Source organism: Triplophysa dalaica, chromosome 8 (genome assembly GCF_015846415.1).
Source record: "Triplophysa dalaica isolate WHDGS20190420 chromosome 8, ASM1584641v1, whole genome shotgun sequence".
In the NCBI taxonomy this organism is placed as follows: domain Eukaryota; kingdom Metazoa; phylum Chordata; class Actinopteri; order Cypriniformes; family Nemacheilidae; genus Triplophysa; species Triplophysa dalaica.
Genome location: NC_079549.1, coordinates 7,456,878 through 7,477,698, shown reverse-complemented (window position 1 = coordinate 7,477,698; position 20,821 = coordinate 7,456,878). Strand labels below are relative to the sequence as shown.

At 36.4% G+C, this 20,821-nt stretch overlaps 3 protein-coding genes across 5 annotated transcripts in view; 2 read left to right on the top strand and 1 right to left on the bottom strand.

Annotated features, from left to right (window-relative positions):
* The window catches only part of c8h3orf38 (chromosome 8 C3orf38 homolog), a 48,060-nt gene extending 43,458 nt beyond the window's left edge, over positions 1-4,602 (top strand). The window contains exon 3 of the mRNA XM_056754819.1: positions 1,095-4,602. Coding sequence (XP_056610797.1) covers positions 1,095-1,640 — 546 coding nt within the window. The 3' untranslated portion in view covers positions 1,641-4,602. The remainder of the gene's footprint in view (positions 1-1,094) is intronic.
* A 1,546-nt stretch (positions 4,603-6,148) lies between these two features.
* On the bottom strand, positions 6,149-14,076 carry cln5 (CLN5 intracellular trafficking protein). Its single transcript, XM_056755879.1, has 4 exons — positions 13,873-14,076; positions 7,254-7,428; positions 6,946-7,171; positions 6,149-6,841 (listed from the first exon to the last, which is right to left on the bottom strand). Exons 1-4 carry the CDS (start codon positions 14,001-14,003, stop codon positions 6,357-6,359), a joined length of 1,017 nt encoding a protein of 338 aa, XP_056611857.1. The 5' UTR covers positions 14,004-14,076; the 3' UTR covers positions 6,149-6,356.
* A 552-nt stretch (positions 14,077-14,628) lies between these two features.
* On the top strand, positions 14,629-20,579 carry rsph1 (radial spoke head component 1). Of its 3 annotated transcripts, none has more exons than XM_056755838.1 (8): positions 14,629-14,819; positions 14,885-14,992; positions 15,106-15,211; positions 16,751-16,841; positions 17,017-17,152; positions 17,524-17,595; positions 17,716-17,830; positions 20,038-20,579. In XM_056755838.1, exons 1-8 carry the CDS (start codon positions 14,769-14,771, stop codon positions 20,064-20,066), a joined length of 708 nt encoding a protein of 235 aa, XP_056611816.1. In that variant the 5' UTR covers positions 14,629-14,768; the 3' UTR covers positions 20,067-20,579. The 3 variants fall into 3 exon arrangements, with proteins under 3 accessions (XP_056611816.1, XP_056611815.1, XP_056611817.1); XM_056755837.1 differs by having other exon boundaries at positions 14,634-14,819; positions 14,896-15,009; XM_056755839.1 differs by having other exon boundaries at positions 14,662-14,819; positions 14,896-14,992.
* The last annotated feature ends 242 nt before the right edge of the window (positions 20,580-20,821 follow it).

Below are 20,821 nucleotides of genomic sequence, written 5' to 3'. Positions count from 1 at the left end.
AGTTTGGTACAGCGCTGGTTTCTTTAGGCATACTTTTTTTGTTGCATTTTGCGTGACTCAGCAGCTGGCGTAACACACAGGGTTTCTGTCAATCTCATATTAATGTTGAGTACCTATAGAATAGTATTGCATACTCTTCGAAGAGTATTTAGTTTGATCACATTTATAAGAGATAGATACAGTTTTACGATTGTTTTCCGAAAACATATGGCATGTGCAGGGGGAGGGGTAAGCAACCAAAGCACGTGCGCAATCATTGTCAACAAAACACAGACATCAGTTTCACTCACCGCATGTGGTTCATGTCCGGCATCTTTTAGCCCTGGGACGGCTCCATATATCAGTTTCAAACGATCTCCAAATCCAGCGTTATATCCACTGTTTATATAACATTCATCACCCAAATTCAGTGAACTAACAAACACCTGAACTTTGCACACGTATGCTCTCTCTATCTCCTGTTACAAGTAAAAATGACGTCTGTGCATGCTCCTTCTCCTGCTCTCTCATGTGGCAGTGCCAGGTGTCAAATAAGGGACTAAGAAAAGTTGTTGCGAAACAGTTTTTTATGTTCGAAAAAGCTTTCCTTAACCTGTACCATTGCTCGAGGAGTGTGTCGAGCACAGAAATACTACGTGACACGCCCAAATCGTTTTTTGTTTAAGCATGAGAAGACAGCACGTTTAACATGGTGAAGAAGTCAGAATGCATGACACATTGTTGCAGGGCCGCTTTCACGGATGAATTAACATTGGCATATAAAAACGTTTGTGTTTTCCTTTGTAACCTTAATGAGTTTCAGGCGACTCGCCAGCAGTCACGCTCCAAGTTTGCTTTGTTTTAACAGTGATTGTGAAGAAAAATAAGGTGCTTTAATATGATAAGACTTCTCTCTACTGCATATTTGAGATAAGCACACGTGACGCGCTGGCGCAGAGTAGGTAGCGTCTTGACTCCTCAACGAAAAGAATTAAAAGAACATCATATTGTAAAATATCCACTCCTATATACACTCCTATATGAAATGGATGTCACAATTCTAAAAAAGTTAAATGTATTAATACTAGGCTTTTTTCTGGTCTGTGTTTTAACAGATGGTTGAGAACACTGTTTCTTCACGTGAGATTGGAGATGGATTATCAGACCTTACAGCTTTGGGTAAGCAGTTTTGTCAGTGGTTCTTCAGCCTTCTCAACTCTCAGAACCCCACACATGGGCAGGTGTTACAGGAGTGGGGTCCTCAGCATTTCTGGCCTGATGTAAGACTAAACCTTCTCTTATGCACTGGAGAGCAGCGTGTAGATGAGTTTAATGGCGCAGAGCTGGTTAGTCAGCGGCTTTACGCTCTTGTTGGACAAGAACGTCTGTCCTTCTGTCCAAACCTGGAGGGATTTGGATTAAAATGTATTTCTTCATCTCATGGATTGGTGTTAGTGGCAGTAGCAGGAACCATCCACCGTGACAATGCCTTTCTTGGAATTTTTGACCAAGTGTTTGGGCTTATTCGATCACCACAGGACAATAATCACTGGAAGATAAAGTTTGTAAATGTGAAAGTAAAATCACAAAGTGACTTTTCTGAAAGACAGTTACCAATAATTACATACAACTCGAGTGAGTTGCTGAGACTTTGTGAATGAAAGTGACAGGACAGCAAGTGATCTGTGTGGTCAGTTTTTTTTACATCTCTAGCAAGAAGATGCACCATTCATTCAAACGGTCATAGCAAATGTTCTGTTTTATGCAAATAACAATATTATGGACTGCTTTTTCGTATTAACCTCAGTGTATAAAACATCTGCAATGGATTCTGTTTTTATACCTTTCTTTTTTCTCCAAGGAGTTTGGGTTACATCTCAATTTGCTTTTTGGGGGTTGAAACACTGAAAGTGAAATTTCATCATTTATTTTTAATCTGTGTCTTCTTTTATCCTAACAAATAAAAAGGTTCCACTGTGTTTTTAAGGTCATATCATTCAACTCATTAAAATCACAAACTGGCAAGCTTTCCTTTAGTATTATTTATTTTACTTGCAATAAGTGCCCTGATGATGTTGTTATGTTAAAATAAATCTTAAATTCTGTATTAGTTATCAGTCTTAATAATGCTAAAACATGACTCTCTAGGGCCCAGGTCAGGGAGCAGACAGAATGGTTTTACCAACTGTTTGTTTGCCGTCTCACATTGCAGAATGCACAGAATACACTAAATGTACAACATCTAATAATCTCTTCTCCCAAACATCATAAAATAGAGACTTTGTCTGTCCCCCCGATTAGAAAACATAAGATAATGCATAAACCTCTTGAAAGTAATTTAATAAATGTCAAACAAATCAAAGATGAATAAAATACAGATTATCAACAATTACGACTCTGATTGCTAAATACAGTATTAGATATCTCTCTAATAAAAAACTTTTTGTTAACGATATGATAACAGATCATAAAATAGACAAGCTCTGTTTGACAGAAACATGGCTAAAACCAGATGATTATTTTACTTTAAATTAATCTGTCCCCATAGATTATTATTATAAACACGAGCCTCATCTAAAAGGCAGAGGGGGAGGTGTCGCTGCACTACACAATACTCTCAGTACTCTACTCTCAGCTTTAAGAATCTCCCAGAAGTCTAATTTTAAATACAATTCTTTTGAAGTCATGGTACTTCATGGTATCAACACCTAATACTTAGTACAAAACTTTTTACAAATGTATTCTAGCTATTGTATATGGGGCACCACACAGATTTTATTAAAGAATTTGGTGGGTTCTTATCAGAACTAGTACTGGCCGCAGATAGAGTCCTTGTGGTTGGTGACTTTAACATCCATGTAGATAACGATACAGATGCCGTAGAAATGGCCTTCAATGACTCTCTTGTAATCTCGATAGTAATCTTTCATTTGAGAGTCATGTCGCCAACACTTGTAAAATTGCGCTTTTCCATTTTAAGAATATATCTATACTACGTCATATGCTGTCACTGTCAGATTCAGAGAAGTTCATTCATGCATTCATGACATCAACAATAGACTACTTTAATGCACTGTTAGGTGTTTGCCCTGCAGGCTTATTACAAAAACTCCAACTGGTCCAAGATGCGGCAGCTCGAGTTCTTACACGTACAAAACAGTATGAGCATATTAGCCCGGTTCTTTCAACCTTCTAATGGTTACCTATAAAGCATCGCATCGCATCTACATGGTTTAGCTTAGCAGTATTTGAGCGAACTTCTATTGTATTACAGTCCTCAACGTGCATCACCCTCTCAGGCATCCTGTCAGTTGGTAATACCTAGAATGTAAAAATCAAGTGCAGGTGGTAGATCCTTTTCCTATCTAGCGCCTACACTTTGGAATAGTCTTTCCTGCACTGTCAAGGAGGCAGACACACTGTCAGTTTAAATCTAGACTAAAGACGCATATTTTAAATATTGCATACACTACACTTCCATAATATAAATCCTCTGAGGGTTGCATTAGTTAGATCAAGCGGAACCAGGAACAATCCCCTGGTTGGCCCCCTGTTTTTTTTTCTCGATTGGAGTTTTTGGTTCTTTGTCACCGTTTGCATGCTGTTTTGCAATTTTTCCTGGCTGGGGGGGCTGCTTTAGAATTTTTACATAATTAATATTGCTTATAGAAATGTATAGTGCATTTATTGTTTGACCTGTGTTTCTCTCTCCTTTATCTTAAATGTGTGCTTTCACTGTGAGTGTGTGCGTGCGTGCGTGTGTGTGTCTATGTCAATGTTTTATAAGTATGTGTGCATATTGTGTGTGCGGAGCGTTTGGATGTGGGTATGTCTGTCTTCTGTGTTTTCAACCTTTTCCTTGTTTTTACTGGTATATGACTTTAGTTGTTTTGCTTATAGTCAATATGTCTCAAGTACAGCTGCTTTGTATCAATGGAAATTGTAAAAGACACTATATAAATAAAGTTGAGTTAAGTTGAGTCTAGAATCTTTGTTTTCACAGCATCTGTATATTTGACCAATGTCAAGCAGTAACTGTATGATGTTGAGATTCATATTTTTACATTGAGGACAATCAAGAGTGTGCCATCAATTTTATCATGGTAAGCTCAGGGTCAAACAATTTCCATGAAAAGCTGAGCCAAGCAATAAAAAAAAATCATAACAGTAATAAATGGTGGAAGAAAAAGAAAAAAACTCAAAAATCCAGATACCGACTTGAACCCCAGCACACTACACGACCGCCCCACACACTTATCCAAGGACACTTATATACTGGCGACCCATCACCGATAAATAATTATAGGGAAACATAGTAAACACATAATGGCAATTACGCAAAGACAACACAAAATACCCCACACATACTCATATACTTCTTTTTTAACATAATATTTAAATCCATACTACCACCAATAAATCCCAAATTATTCATACTTTAGAAAAGGAAAACAAAACAATTCAAACATCCCCATGACAGGAACAAAAATGGAGCTGGCTGCTTCTTCGGCCGGAATGATAAATATGGTAGGGGTTTCCTCCAGACCTCTTTTGGCAACGAGCCACTTCTGCAGCTCTCAGCAACACAAACGGTAAGAAAATTGTATTAAACAATACATTTAAAGTGCGCGCCAACTTAAACAATTGTTCAAATAAAGATTTCAAACCATAATCAATGTGTTGTGTCTTTTGTAACTTATAGAAATCAAATCTATTTAATAACAAAATTGCAGAAGATAAAGTAAACTTAACTTTTAACTGGGTGAAGTTACCATCTATCACAATCTGGTATTGCAGTGCTTTTGTAAAACATTTTATATATAGTGAACAATATGCACCTAATATGTACCTAATCTAAATATTCACATCTAATTATGAGTGGAAAACAATTATTATTATTTCTGCGACAGAAAAGAGAGTACGGTATACTCTAGTAAAATATAAAGTCATGCATGTGATGGGTTTAGAATTAAGTGTTTGGGTAAATCAGAGTGGTAGGAAATAGAAGAATTCTGCTGACTGATTACTGTTTGATTGAAAAGGAAATGTTGACTTGTATTTGCATAGATGATGATTGTATGTAATATAAACAATATATTAAATACATCTTACATTTTATACTGTATGTAAAACTACCCTTATACCAAGCTGACCAATTGTTTCAATTCAATTGGAGTGAAAAAAAATTCCTTTACACTAAAACAAAAAGATTTTAAGATAGCGTTCCTTTATTTAAACAATTGTTTTAACGCCATTGTATAAGGTTTTATGTTCAAACACCTTTGCATTGTGTTAAACGGATTTATGCTTTGGATTAACTTTATATTTACATTTTAAAATAACATGTTTCAATCGAGTAGATCCAAAAACATTTCATGCTTGTTCAATTTACTTATAAAACAAGTTAACACAATTATTTTGAACCAATTCATCTATTTGTCCATGACCGAATTAAGTTAGTTTAAAGTATCCTTTTTTTAAGGAACTCCCTGTTTCTAAAATACCATGTGAAACGTCTTGCTTTCTCTGTAAATAACTGCACCAACTTCTCTACTGCACTGTAACTCATCTATTGCATTACTGCATCTATTGCATAACTAACTGCATCTACTCATCTATTGCACTATAACTTCAATAACTGCATTAACCCATGTACTCCACCGTACCTTTAATAACCGCATCAACTCATCTACTGCACTGTAACTTTAATAGCTAATGTCTGTAACTAATGCACACTCAAGTCACTTGCACTATTGTATAGTCTATATTGTTATCTGTTCATAACCACCTGTACATTAATGTTCACAGTATATAGCCTTCTGTTTATACTGTTCATAGTACATACCGACTGATATATTTTATAGTACATGCCTATTGTGTAGTATTTCCTAATATTGTGTTCTGTATTTATTCACACTGTATATCCTTCACTTGCTAATTGCATTTCTGGTTAGACCTAAACTACATTTTACTACAGGTTTTTTGTAAATGCTTAGTAGTTTCGCAGGAATATCAAATGAGCATTGTTTTGCTTATTAAAATTTTAATCAGAAGGATTGCATTTATTTGCATTGTAAATAATGATCAGGTATTTGATGTTTAAATAAAGGCAAAGTAAACATTAATGCAGACTTTTCTGAATGTTGTTCAATGATACCAAGTCAAGAAGTAAAGCAACAAGAAACACTTTATTACATTAGAACATATCTTAAAGTTCACAACTCAGTATTTGGTAAACATCAATATACAAATCAATATAGCATAATAATAGCAATGTTTTCCTAAGTTATCTGGTGACAATGTGGTGGTGACAATGAAAATGGAAATACATTGTTTATAGAAAATACAATTTTAGTAGCAAAGATTCTGGTATGGCATTACGGTAAATGGATCTCCTCGTAGGTTATTCTAAAGTAAGGATGTTTCATCTGCAATTTCCAATATGCAGAGTTGTAGTACAAATAAAATGTCTTCTCAAGGATTGTCTCTTCATAAGCTTCAAAGAAACTAATAATAACTTCCAAAACTGACTGGTGGGGGCGAAATGAATGATAGAACTTTTTGATATCTGTAGCAAGATCTTTTGTTGAAGACTGTTGAAAAATAGCATCATCTCCCAAATAAACAGGCTCTCCACTGTACAAATAGATCTTTGTATAATTGGTTTGGGTTTTGCTCAACAGAACGGCACCTAGCTCCAATAATTTCCTATATGTACGGTGCACAAACTGGGAACAATCGTAGGATTCAAACCATGTTGTAGAATTGGCTCCAGGGTCTGTTTTCACAGTCCAAGTCTCATAATATACACCTGTTTCATTGTCGTCTTGAACCCACAGTGCCATCTCATTAAACATCTCACCTATTGAAAGGAAACTAAATTACAAAGCAAGTCGAAAGTCTATAGAAAATAACAACAATTCACACCATATTTATTAAGCCCTGCTTATAATTGATTTTTTTTACCTGAAATCTCTCCTATTTTCTCCAGAGTCCCATTCTGTTTCCAGTGCTTGTCGTCAATTCCCTCATAGAAGCATGCAGCTCCTTGGTTACACCAAAATGGTGCACTTACATTTTCTCTTTCATGTGGAAAAGTGCAATTCCCAAGCTGGAATAGCTCATACCATTCCATAGTAAAGTTTCTTCCAGTGTCCGCACTTCCAAAGCCAATGGCATCATGCATGATATGCTAAACAGTACAAAACTCATGATTAGACTAAATGTAATATAGCATGCAGACAACAGGCCTTCTATTTAATAAATGCACTTACAAGCTTTCCCAACATATCACCATATTTAAACTCCCACACAGGAGCCTGAAGCCGGAACACTGAGATGGTATCAGAAGCTTTCATGCATGGTATCTGGCCGTCTGGATCTCCAGTGGGGCAGAATGGATATAAAGCCTGGCAGTAAGGTTCAACATCTGGACGTCTGTCAAGTCTCCTAAAAAAGTGATTTGTTGTTGTATGAGATTATAAGAAAGCTTGGCGATTCCATGTCAAATCAACCACTTTATTTCCCCGGCGCAAATGTTAAATAATTTTTTTCCTATTTTTACAGAAGCAAGACCAACATCTGGAGTGATGAAAGCCAAAATATTCAATCCACCGATTAATATTAATTAAGTTATCAATAAATTTCTAGAGGGAGGTAAAAATTGTAATTTTCAGCGGAAATTTGGAGCCTTATTAGAGAGGGTAAAAAAAATACATTGTAGGAATATGCCATCAGCATACTTTCTTTTTTACACCGAGATCGGTATATCTGTTAGTGAAATCTGTTAGTTTTAGCAATTCATGATGCATTTTATGCCAATAGTGACAGCTCAAAATATGAAGAATGGGCATTTTTTGTGTTCTTTTAAAACTTTTTGCATGACTGCAACTCCAAAACCATTAGAGATATCATGGTGTCCTTTTAAATTCTTGTAACTGAGCAGCTTGTCTTTTGGGATAACATTTTTAAGGCACCATATGATTCAGTCCGAGAGAAAAGGGGATCTAAATGTGGCTTCATGTGAAAACTGTTAAAATGTACACATTTTCATACAATAAAAACCACATGTGGGTATTTTCCAAAAATCGGGTACTTTTCTTTTGAAGAGGAGTGTCTAAAGAACAAATAATGTTGAACCTAGAAATGTATCATTTTTACCTTCTTTCAATACAACTGCATAAACATTAACTCAAATGCCAAAAGGACACTGAAATGGTTCTTTTAAAAATGATCGGGTTGAGACCAATTAACTTGCTCTGAATAGTTATTTAAGATTCTATATTTCTTTGATTTATAGGGAAATTTAGATAAAGGGATGTTGTTAAATATGGTGATGTGAGGAATTGATCCGTTTGTTATAATCTTTAAAAATAATCAAATTTTTGAGAGCCTAAACATGCTACAAATTTTATTGAAGTATTCTTACTGAAAGGTGCATGTCATAGGTGGTGAAAATGCGTTTAGAATTTGTTGTGAGGTTAGGGATGTTCAAACTTCACACCAGCATCCCCAATGTGCACCAGGATGTCTGGACCTAATAAATGCTGATTGCAGCTTTAATTTGAATTGTTTCTGAAGCTACAAAAAGTCTAATTATGCAGTATCATAGATAAGTTCCATGCCTGTTAGGGGAGTGTGATAGGTCTCTTTACAAACATGTATTTCATAAACCAAGACATGCCTGTTTAATTAATAGAACATTCCCTTCTATCTATATATGAAGCACAGTCAGACATACTAGATCAAACAGTAACCACTGCTGTGTTATATTCATCAATTTCAACACATTTTCTCCTTATTATTTAAGCGGCCACTCTGGACACGCTTATGAGTGCCGTATACCAGTCAGTCATATTTTTTGGTTCATATTTGTTAACCACCACTGGCCCACACACAGCATGAGGGCTGCATAATTGAAATTTTGTAGGTGGCGCTTTAGAGCCATTTTGCCACACTTAATTCTGAAACCCATGTCAGATGTACATTTTCACCACCTCAGACATTTATGCAAACTTTCATGAGTTTTCAAACATGTTAAGGCTCTCAAAAACCTGATTCATTTTGAAGATTATAACAAACGGAGGAATACCACACATCACCAGTGCTCGGGCCATAATTAACAAAATCCCTTTATCCAAATTTCCTTATAACTACTAGAAGAAATATAAAATCTTATAAATAAACTAGAGAAAGTTAATGTATTCGAAATTAGTTTTAATAGTTTATATTAAGATCCCCTTTTATCTGGGATTGAACTTTAAAGGGGCTCTATACACCACCACAATTGATTTCAAATGAAACGAACAACATGTGCTTTAACTGCAGACTGTCAGTTTTAATTTGAGGGTATTTACATCCAAATCAGGTGAATGGTGTAGGAACTACAACAGTTTGCATATGTGCCTCCCACTTGTTAAGGGACCAAAAGTAATGGGACAGTTGGCTTCTCAGCTCAAAAGTAGCAGACAGAGAAAAGGAGTGTAAGCTGCTTTAGATGTTTTGTTGTTTTCTTTATAAGTTCGTGAAATCACCCGGGAGTTCAAGTGATTGTCAAGTGGTAAAGTGATGGATGTAGCTTTCGCTGACGAGATTAATAAAACGTTTCGTAATAACTTTGGCGTCTCATCATTGTGAGAAATGGACCAGAGCAAACTGTTACAGCTAACATTATCCGCGATCGGAGAGGCGGATTAACAAAAAGGTAACATGTCAGAGTTAGGTTAACTGCATTTATTTGCATTTAGCCTCCACAACAGCCCTCCGTCTCCGTTGTGTGTGACTGTGTGCATAGGGCTACCACATTGCCTCGACTAAGTGACATGATATGGAAATTATCAGCAAGAATAAACGAAATTCGCAATTAATAATAAATAAAAAAACATGTTTCGTCTTTTATAACATTTCTGCTGTGTTAGACTATCATGTGGCCACTGCGTCAAAATATTTCTCAAACGGCAGTGCCCCCCCCGCCGATGACCCAATGCCCCTCCAGTAGATCTGCTCTGGAGCCGACTCTGCATTGCGAGCACGCAATGTCATTACCAACCAAAAATGTATTTACATTAATGATTTACATGCCGTTTACTTTTTAAATATGCGTTTTAAAACATTTTTATTCAGGATATTGTACATCTGTTGATCAAATAAGCCAAGCGATATTTAACACGCAACATGCAGGCAGCTCACTGTTGGGTGAATGTAACAGTGCGCGCCAAAAATTTGTAACTGGCATGCGCCCCTTGCGCGCTCAAATTCAGAACAGCGCGTGCCCAGCAGAGCTGCGTGCAAAAGGATTACTGATAGTTTCTCAGAAGTAAGACTTTTATTTTAGAGAAGTTTTAACTTCTCATTTGTCGTTTAATACTTGTAGAAAACGAAGTTCGATTGATTTTCTTGACTTGCAGTCAGGTCCATAAATATTGGGACATCGACACAATTCTAACATTTTTGGGTCTATACACCACCACAATAGATTTCAAATGAAACAGACAAGATGTGCTTTAACTGCAGACTGCCAGCTTTAATTTGAGGGTGTTTACATCCAAATCAGGTGAACTGTGTAGGAATTACAACAGTTTGCATATGCACTTGTTAAGGGACCAAAAGTAATGGGACAATTGGCTTCTCAGCGGTTCCATGGCCAGGTGTGTGTTATTCCCTCACTATTCCCAATTTTCAATGATAAAAGGTCCAGAGTTCATTTCAAGTGTGCTATTTGCATTTGGAATATGTTACTGTCAACTAAGAGATAGCAAAAACATAAGGTGTGGCCAAAACAACAGTTTGGAACATTCTTAAAAAGAAGGAGAGCAACGGTGAGATCAGCAACACCAAAAGACCCGGAAGACCACGGAAAACAACTTTGGTGGATGACCAAAGAATTCTTTCCCTGGTGAAGAAAACACCCTTCACAACAGTTGGCCAGATCAAGAACACTCTCCAGGAGGTAGGTGTATGTGTGTCAAAGTCAACAATCAAGAGAATACTTCACCAGAGTGAATACAGAGGGTTAACCACAAGATGTAAACTATTGGTGAGCCTCAAAAACAGGATGGCCAGATTAGAGTTTGCCAAACGACATCTAAAAAAGCCTTCACAGTTCTGGAACAACATCCTATGGAGAGATGAGACCAAGATCAACTTGTACCAGAGTGATGGGAAGAGAAGAGTATGGAGAAGGAAATGAATTGCTCATGATCCTAAGCATACAACCTCATCGGTGAAGCATGGTGGTGTCATGGCGTGGGCATGTATGGCTGCCAGTGGAAATGGTTCTCTTGTATTTATTGATGATGTGACTGCTGACAAAAGCAGCAGGATGAATTCTGAAGTGTTTCGGCCAATATTATCTGCTCATATTCAGCCAAATGCTTCAGAACTCATTGGACGGCGCCTCACAGTGCAGATGGACAATGACCCAAAGCATACTGCAAAAGCAAGCAAAGAGTTTGAAGGGAAAGAAGTGGACTGTTATGCAATGGCCAAGTCAATCACCTGACCTGAATCCGATTGAGCATGCATTTCACTTGCTGAAGACAAAACTGAAAGGAAAATGCGGCAAGAACAAGCAGGAACTGAAGACGGTTGCAGTAGAGGCCTGGCAGAACATCACCAGGGATGAAACCCAGCGTCTAGTGATGTCTATGCGTTACAGACTTCAGACTGTAATTGACGGCAAAGGATTTGCAACCAAGTATTAAAACGTGAAAGTTTGATTTATGATTATTATTCTGTCCCATTACTTTTGGTCCCTTAACAAGTGGGAGGCACATATGCAAAGTGTTGTAATTCCTACACCATTCACCTGATTTGGATGTAAATACCCTCAAATTGAAGCTGACAGTCTGCAGTTAAAGCACATCTTGATCGTTTAATTTGAAATCCATTGTGGTGGTGTATATAGCCTAAAATGTTAGAACTGTGTCGATGTCCCAATATTTATGGACATGACTGTATATTCTGACAGAATGTCGTCTGACAGCAGTAACAACGCTTTTTGGAAGGGCTTCGTACTGACAGGAATTAAAGTTCCTTTGAGAGGAAATTTCTTTAATTAGGAAGTACTCATTACTGCTCAATGAATAAGCGGCTTTTCCGGAACTAAATGAGAATATGCATGCAAAAAAACTTTGCTTTAGGTTTCATTTTATTATTTTTCTGGTACACGGCACCGGTGGCCGTTAAGAGTAACACTAAACACGGCAACGGGACACTACACGGCCCCTGAAGAGGACATATGATAACTCTGCATTAAAAGACCAGCAATCACATTAAGTATAGTTGATGGTTTTTTTTGTTATATTTATGCTTCTGTAATTATCTGCCGTGAATCATGCTCGATGCTGTTTTAAATAAAGTTTTAAATAAATCTGTTATATATTAAGTATCAGAACAAACACTTGTTGTTCATTTTAATGTTTTTAAACATGCCTGTATGCTGTTTTAAACGCGATTTGATTGGTTGCTGTTAATATGGTTTTATCTATATAAATGAAAAGTATTCCAACTCTGAGTCTGTGTCATTATATGTTATTTTAAAAGTCTCTAAAATAGTTATGGGCAAATAAGGACAAGTTAAAGTTTTGCTGTATGTCCGCACAAAGAAATTTGGGTAAAATATTTAAATTACTAACTCGTTCCCATCACTAATTTTTATCCATTACGTTGTCACGACGTGACCAAAACCGGCAGATTACGCCATTACGCGAGGCAACAAATCCAGGAATTTCACTTTTCCGGTCGGCACGACGTAAATTTGGTCAAAAGATTACGTAGACATTACGTAACAGTCACATATTTTTGCTAGCTGGGTTACCTTTAAAGCAGAGAGAAATAAAAAAATTAGAAAATAGTTAAATGTACCGTTTTAGACCAATGACGTCATAGATGACGTCTGAAGCATCGGTTCGGTAAGGGGTTTGAATCTTGCCGCTAAATTTTGACAGCAATATAAACCAAGTTGCACAAGCACATTCACTGCAGTCTGCCCAGTTAAGCTCATACGATTTCCAGTTTTAGAATAATGATATTACACCTTCTGCCTATTATGACCAATTTGAGATCCCCATTCATTTTAAGCCAATACGTTTATCAGACAGTTATGTTATACAAAAACGATATACCACCAGAAAATACATATATTTATATAAGTGGATTAGTCTATGTGGAAATTTATTTTTCTTCACCGTTATTACTAAGTCTTAACTGGCGCAAAATAAAGTATATCACAGACCCCATCAGGCACATCTGTAATGTATCTGCTTGTTTTACATTCTTTGGCCAGCAAACGGTATTGTGAGCAAATGAAGCATTGAGAAATTAACCCTTTTGTGAACCACTTGGCTGAAAAGGCTCAATGCTTCACGGGGCTTCCTCTCGCCACCACAACCGCAATGTACAGCATTTGCATTTTTTTTTATTTTACATTATTCCATTCCTCTCTCTGCTTAAATCTCCCCAACCGGAAACTGCTTAGGGTGCAGACTGTGAAATCCGAAAGTCCTGCATGAATACAGCATTTTTATATCCTAGAAGGTTGGCTTTTATCCCTAAAAAGCGAAAGCATTTGTTACAGTTTTAGTGCATTTATCAACTAACGTTCTTAAGATCAAGCATATTTTTGAACACATATTCAGCACTTATTAGTAAACAAGCTTGTCCACTACGAAATCACACTTTTCTTTTCCCTTTTACTGTCTTTAAAAAACTGCATGTTGTCTCACGTCTCCTAAACAACAATGAAAGTGTGGAGCCCAGCTTTTAGCAGTGAGGATACTGAGAACTCAATTTATAGTCAAACAACTGAATAAATCCGACATAAAACACATAGTTTGTCTTAAACAAATTCATTTAAATATGTACGTTAATGTCAGGCTTTTGTCGGCAGCTTACTTGTAAGGCACTGGCCAAGTGTTCGTTCCATGAACACTAACGTTACATGGTATAACCAGAATCCATAAATGAAGAACAGCGTAAATAATATTCACCGAATGCTTAATGTCAGAATATCTGTACTGAAACATTAGTATGCTGTTTAAACCCCAGATGTGTAGCTTTTAGTCACGTCCTTGTTTCGGAAAACACAGATCACATGACTTTCACGAGGTTTCTTGTGCACCTGTCAAAATAAAAGTCACACCACTCCTACTACTACATTTACATTTATGCATTTGGCAGACAGTTTTAGCCGAAGCAACTTACATTGCATTGTACTATACATTTGTTTCTGACTATGTTCAATCCCCTGGCATCGAATCCATGACCTGGGCGTTGCTAGCGTCATCCTCTAACCACTGATACACGGGAAAATTACTACCTCTACTACTTTTAATAATAATAATAATTATGATAATAATTCATTACCATTAAACACTATAATGCTTTATGTAAGCAAAAAAAATGAATGAGCAAAACAATTACAATTACAAGAAAGAAATATTAACGAAACCATGTTAAACAAATCAAACGGATAAGGAAATCATAAGGAATCATAATCATCATTAAATCATTAGGACACTTTATTCAGAAGCAAACATTTGCCAACATTACAGCTCTGGACTCTTCATTCTCTAAGACATCCTCTGTATGCTTATTTTAAAATGAACATAACAATGATAGTGTGTCATAAATGCTTTATTTTGAAAACCGGCTTCAATTTTTAAGCAACGGTGAACCAGAGGCGGGTGAACCGTTCGGCGTTGTTTCTATGGTAGCAGCCAACAACACTGAACTGATAATTTGCTTTTGGGGTTGTTCCATTTCATCTGCTCATCAGCCTAAACTTTATAATGTCCGACGTTGGTTCTGAAGAGTTTGACGACGAGAAAGGTTCCTTGGGGGTGAGTGGTTTGATGGTTATGTTTGATTCACAGTTTGTGCACAGTGCTGCAGCAGATCATCGTAGTTGTGTTGCAGGAGTATGAGGGGGATAGAAATGAAACTGGAGAGAGACATGGAGAAGGCAAGTCTGTGTTACCTAATGGAGACACTTACGAGGGAGCGTATAAAAACGGCAAGAGATCTAGCCGGGTAACTCTACCCAAAATTCTCCATCTCTTTTAAGGTTGTTGAATGCTTTCAAAGTTTATGTTATCGTATGGTAACACTTATGTGCTATTTTTATAGGGCACATACAAGTTCAAAAATGGGGCCAGATACATTGGAGAATGGTATAGGAATTTAAAACATGGACAAGGTGTATTTTATTACCCAGATGGTTCCAAATATGAAGGTAAGGTTATGTTATTTTAAATAATACTAATTATAATAATATGCAGGATGGTCAACTTATGGTCAACTTAACAATAAACAAAAAAAGATTTCACCAAAGGTTTTCATCATACTGTGAACTCAGATGTTAATATTTGGTGGATTAAATGAATTGTCTCATCCACAATGACCCATATTCCTAATAAATGGGAATATGGAAATTAAGCCATAATAACTATTTTATGTTCCATGAAGATCCAGTCCTTCTCCATTTGTTGTGTATTATTGCTTCTGGTTTGTGCATTTTATTTAACAGAAATCCCAGAAAATGTTGTCTCTCAAAAACTGTGTTCTGTTTTTGTCACATTATTTGAAGAACAAAATCAGTTTTTCTTATCGAAAAGTAGTGAATAGCAAATGAATGAGGGGAAATGAGCGTTGCCTAGACGACATTGGCATGTAAACAGTCAGACACATCAAAATACAACTGTCACTTGCATGTAAATGTTGTATGTAATGTAAGGTAAAAAACGTCAAAAAACACTGAAAAGTTAAATTTATTAAATCAGAGAAGCATTTATTTATAAAATAAAAATAGCATTTAAAGGAGCCAGTCTTTTGTTGTTTTTGAGGCTTTGATTATGTTTTTGGGGGGTTTAACAATGGATGTTCATGTTTCAAAAATAAAAAAGCATTATATTTCAAGTTTATTGTTCACCGCTATCCCTCTTCTAACAAAACGACTGGATTTCGTCCTGGTCTATATAAAGTCCTTCCTTCCGAAACGCTCTGATTGCTGACCACGTCTGTGGTGATTGGTTCCCCGCACAGAGTGTGTGTGGGAAGATGTCCCATCCATACCATATCAGCGAGCTTCCGCTTCTCAGGCTGTTGTGATTGGTCGGTGAACCTCTCAGTGCACGTGTATTCATAAACTTTTAGCAATAAACAGTAACAATGGTGTCAACTTCACTTTATCAGTTAATAACATGTGGATCGATCGAAGTGTAACGGAGGTCTGCTAGGGGATGTGCAAACCTCAATCATTAATAGCAACATTACACACTTACTAAAGGTTAAAAAATGGGATCATGGGCAATTAGATCTCAGTGTATTACACAGAACAGCTTTCACAGCCGATGTTACAGTCAAGGAAGCTGTTATTTGACCGTTGGTGATCTTAGAATCTGTGAAGCTGAATTCTTTTTACCATCTGTAGGACTGTGATGAAAGTGAAAGTAGTTTAGTGCGTAGCTCAGTCAAATCTTTACGAACTCTGATAACCAAACACTACTCCAGCATCTCTTCCTCTTCTCTAAGGAATATCTTAAAAAATAGTTTTAATATAATAGAAATAAGCATTATCCAGACTGCAATAATATATATAAACAAGAATGCTTAGTTTTGATTTCATGACTTTAAAGCAAAACTGGAACAAACAAAAACCCCAAATAAATATGTCGATTTTATTCAACTTTAATTTGTTGTGGTGACAGTAATGAAAAATGTGTACAAATTCACAAAAATGAGAAAAGGTTTTGATGGATTGGCTCTTTCTCAGGAAGTTGGTTGGATGATCTGCGTCAGGGTCACGGTGTTTACACATACCCTAATGGAGACATTTACAATGGTGAATGGCTATCTCATCAAAGGTGATGTTGCAATTGAACTCTGTAGCTCAACAGCATATCCATTCTCAGTGATCTAATCTAACTGTCGGTCTCTTCTATGCATATTAGAAAATATACACAAGGAATTAAGTTTCATTCATTCAAATGTAGAACATGCTTAATTATGCAGTAAATGTATCTACCTCTTTTCTTTTAGACATGGTCAAGGTACATACATATATCATGATACAAACTCTCAGTACATGGGCTCATGGATCATGGGTAAAATTGAGTCAGCTGGAGAGCTTATCCATCTCAACCATAGATATCAGGGCAACTTTGTTAATAATAATGTAAGTAACACTCTAAATCAGTTGTTCTGAACGGGTATAGGGATGTGGTTGCAGTCTTGTTCTGATAGTGTCTTGCACAGCAGGAAAAATCCAAAGCACATATGAAATTAGAATTAATAATTAATATAACAAAATATAATTAGTCAACGGCAATAGATCTCATCCATTTTATAATACTGATAAAAATGCAACAATATTTAATTTGATGTTTTTTGATACTGTGTTTGGGATTGCCATGTAATGTCTAATGAGAAACCAATTTCATAAAGCAAAACTAGAACTGCTATACTATATTATCTGCATTCTTGAAAAAAATAGTTGTACCTCTTTTACACAATAAACATTTTTTAAGTATTATTTACCTTTTCTAGCCATCTGGTCCAGGGAAATATGTATTTAACAGTGGATGTGAGCAGCATGGAGAGTATTTCCAGATAGATCAGGTATGTCTCTTTATGTTTTACCAGATGTTTCAGCAAGACACTGAAACATTTTTCACACACATTGTTTGAGACACCAAGAATATGAGACATTCAAATGCTGTTATTCTCTGGATTCTATAGGTGAAAGGAGATACTGATCAAGATGAGCCTATCATAACTACTTTATTGAAGTGGAAACCCAAGGCAGTTACTAAGCTTTCTCATTGGACCACTGTTATAGATACTGTCTCCTCAGGTACACGCATATCCAGATATGATCACGTACAGTATCTCACAGAAGTGAGTACACCCCTAGCATTTTTTTAAATCTTTTATTATATAATTTCATGTGACAATACTGAAGAAATTAAACTTTACCACAAAGTAGTGAGTGTACAGCTTGTATAACAGTGTACATTTGCTGTCCCCTCAAAATAACTCAACACACAGCCATTAATGTCTAATCCGCTGGCAACAAAAGTGAGTACACCCCTAAGTGAAAATGTCCAAATTGGGCCCAATTAGCCATTTTCCCTCCCCTGTGTCATGTGATTCTTTTGTGTTACAAGGTCTCCGGTGTGAATGGGGAGTAGGTGTGTTAAATTTGGTCGTATCGCTCTCACTCTCTCATACTGCTCACTGGTAGTTCAACCTCATGGCAAAGAACTCTCTGGGAATCTGAAAAAAAGAATTGTTGCTCTACAAAAAGATGGCCTAGGCTATGAGAAAATTGCTACAGTTAATTGAGGGAACCATGAATGCAAACATGTACTGTGACATACTGAAACAGAGCATGATCCCCTCCCTTTGGAGACTGGGCCACAAGGCAGTATTCCAACATGATATTGACCCCAAAAGAGGCTGAGGGTAAAGGTGATGGACTGGCCAAGCATGTCTCCAGACCTAAACCCTATTGAGCATCTGTGGGGCATCTTTAAACGGAAGGTGGAGGACCGCAAGGTCTCTGACATCCATCAGCTCTGTGATGTCATCATGGAGGAGTGGAAGAGAAATCCAGTGGCACGTTGTGAAGCTCTGGTGAACTCCATGCCCAAGAGGGTAGGACAGTGCTGGAAAATATTGGTGGCCACACAAATATTGACACTTTTGGCCCAATTTGGACATCTTCACTTAGGGGTGTACTCACTTTTGTTGCCAGCGGCTTGACATTAATGGCTGTGTGCTGAGTTATTTTGAGGGAACAGCAAATTTCCAAGCTGTACACTACCTACTTTACATTGTAGCAAAGTGTAATTTCTTCAGTGTTGTCACAGGAAAAGATATAATACAATATTTACAAAAATGTGAGGGGGGCACTCACTTCATGATGATTAGTTGATTGCTTTAATATGTGAGAGTATTTATTATCTACATTACAGTGTGTGCATTATTATTATGCAAGTTCTCTGGTTTGACAGGAGGGGAACCAAAACTAAGTGTTGGTTATAGTCAGGGCTTTACATCAAAGTTTTTGCTCATCGGCCAAAGTGGCAAGTTGTTTTCCAAAGTTGCATGCCAAGCCGCATTTTCACTGGCCACAATTTTGTTGTTGTAAAAAAATTCAAAGGCTGCAGTGATTGCATTTGTTGGCTGCATACGTCATCGAGATTGTCTCATTTCAGTTAAAAAACATAATTTATTTATTGTTTTATTCTTAACACCATTGCAGAATCTAAGGCTATATTCATGGCGAGAACTAATCAAATCTTTACACCAGTCTGTTCTATACACAAGTCAGGGGTGGGATAATTTGGAATCCTGAATTAACCTATCCTGCCTATCTTTGGACTGTGGGAGGAAACCAAAGTACACAGAATAAACCCACGCTTACACAGGGAGAACATGCAAACTCTTGCAAAAGACTTTATGAGGACAAGGAACTTCACTGCCACACATCTTGTAGCAAAGCTGTCTTTGCCTATCGGCAACCAACAGTCTGGTGGTTAGTGTGCTGACATGTAGGGCCAGTATGCTTTGCAGTGATCCAAGTTCGATTCCCGTCTTGAGTGGTTCTTTGCCTATCTTCCTGTCCTGTCTCTACCCAGCTTTTTCCTGGCACCTCTCCACTGTCCTATCACAAAACAGGCAAAAAGGCATTAAATATTGTTAGACAATTTTCAAATACTTTCTTATATTTAAATCATACTTGCATAATAATTATGCACGCACTGTATATAATGTTGTGAATAGTATCACTATATGGCTTTTGTTTTGGCAAAGACAATCACCTATTATATTATTTCTTTTAATGTTGTTTTCACCTATTCAATTCAGAATAAATATTTAAATGATTATTTCTCATTGTAAGTATTTTTAACATTGCAACAAATAAATGATATGACTATCCATTAAAGCAAAATTAGTCCCCAGAATAGAGAAACATTGCCATAAAGCAAGTGCTTTTTACTCCTGGTCGTTTTCTAGTCATTATGGATTAAACACATTTGTGTCTGTCTGTTGTAGATCAAGGTGTGGTGGAAGAGTTTCTGTAGCGAAGATGGAGGACCACCAGATAATAGTTCTTGAACTTATCAATGAAATAGATATGCAAATAGTTTACTTGTTTTGATGCCATTGCAGACTTTTCTTCAGCAGGACATTATTTGAGTTTAAAAAATAATATCCAGAGCCTTGTAATTCTTTTTCATGGAGGCACATGTTTGAAGCTACACAAATTATATCTATCCATTGTCATAATTCTTTAGACCATGTCTTTTAAAGTTAAACAATTCATTAACACTATGTCTTTTAAAGTTAAAAATATGTTTGTGTAAGAAAATGATTAGTTTATCATATTTTTTAATATAAACAGAGAGCACAGAAAAGGATGTTGATAATGTTGTAACCTGTCTTCTGAAGCAAAAACAATGTTTTTCTCTAAGAAAATTATTCAAATTCAACTGTTGAAACTATAGAAATTGGCTTGCAGCCGGTAGTCACACGCATATACACAAGAGAGTTGATGTAATTATAAAATGTAATTTTAAAATAAACTGTATGTTACATCCTACTGTCTGTAAATAATTTGTCTCAAAGTGAAATACAAATGAATTCACAAATAAAAAAAACTAAATTCACGAACAAACTATTTACAACATCTGTTTACACTTTGATATTATTATTTTTGCCGTCTTGAGACCTTTCATGCATTTTTAACTGGGAAGACAAATTTCTACAGTTATTAAATTAAATTTACTCATTTATTTTATTCATTTTTCACAATGTGCATTGTAACAAAGCAGCTTTA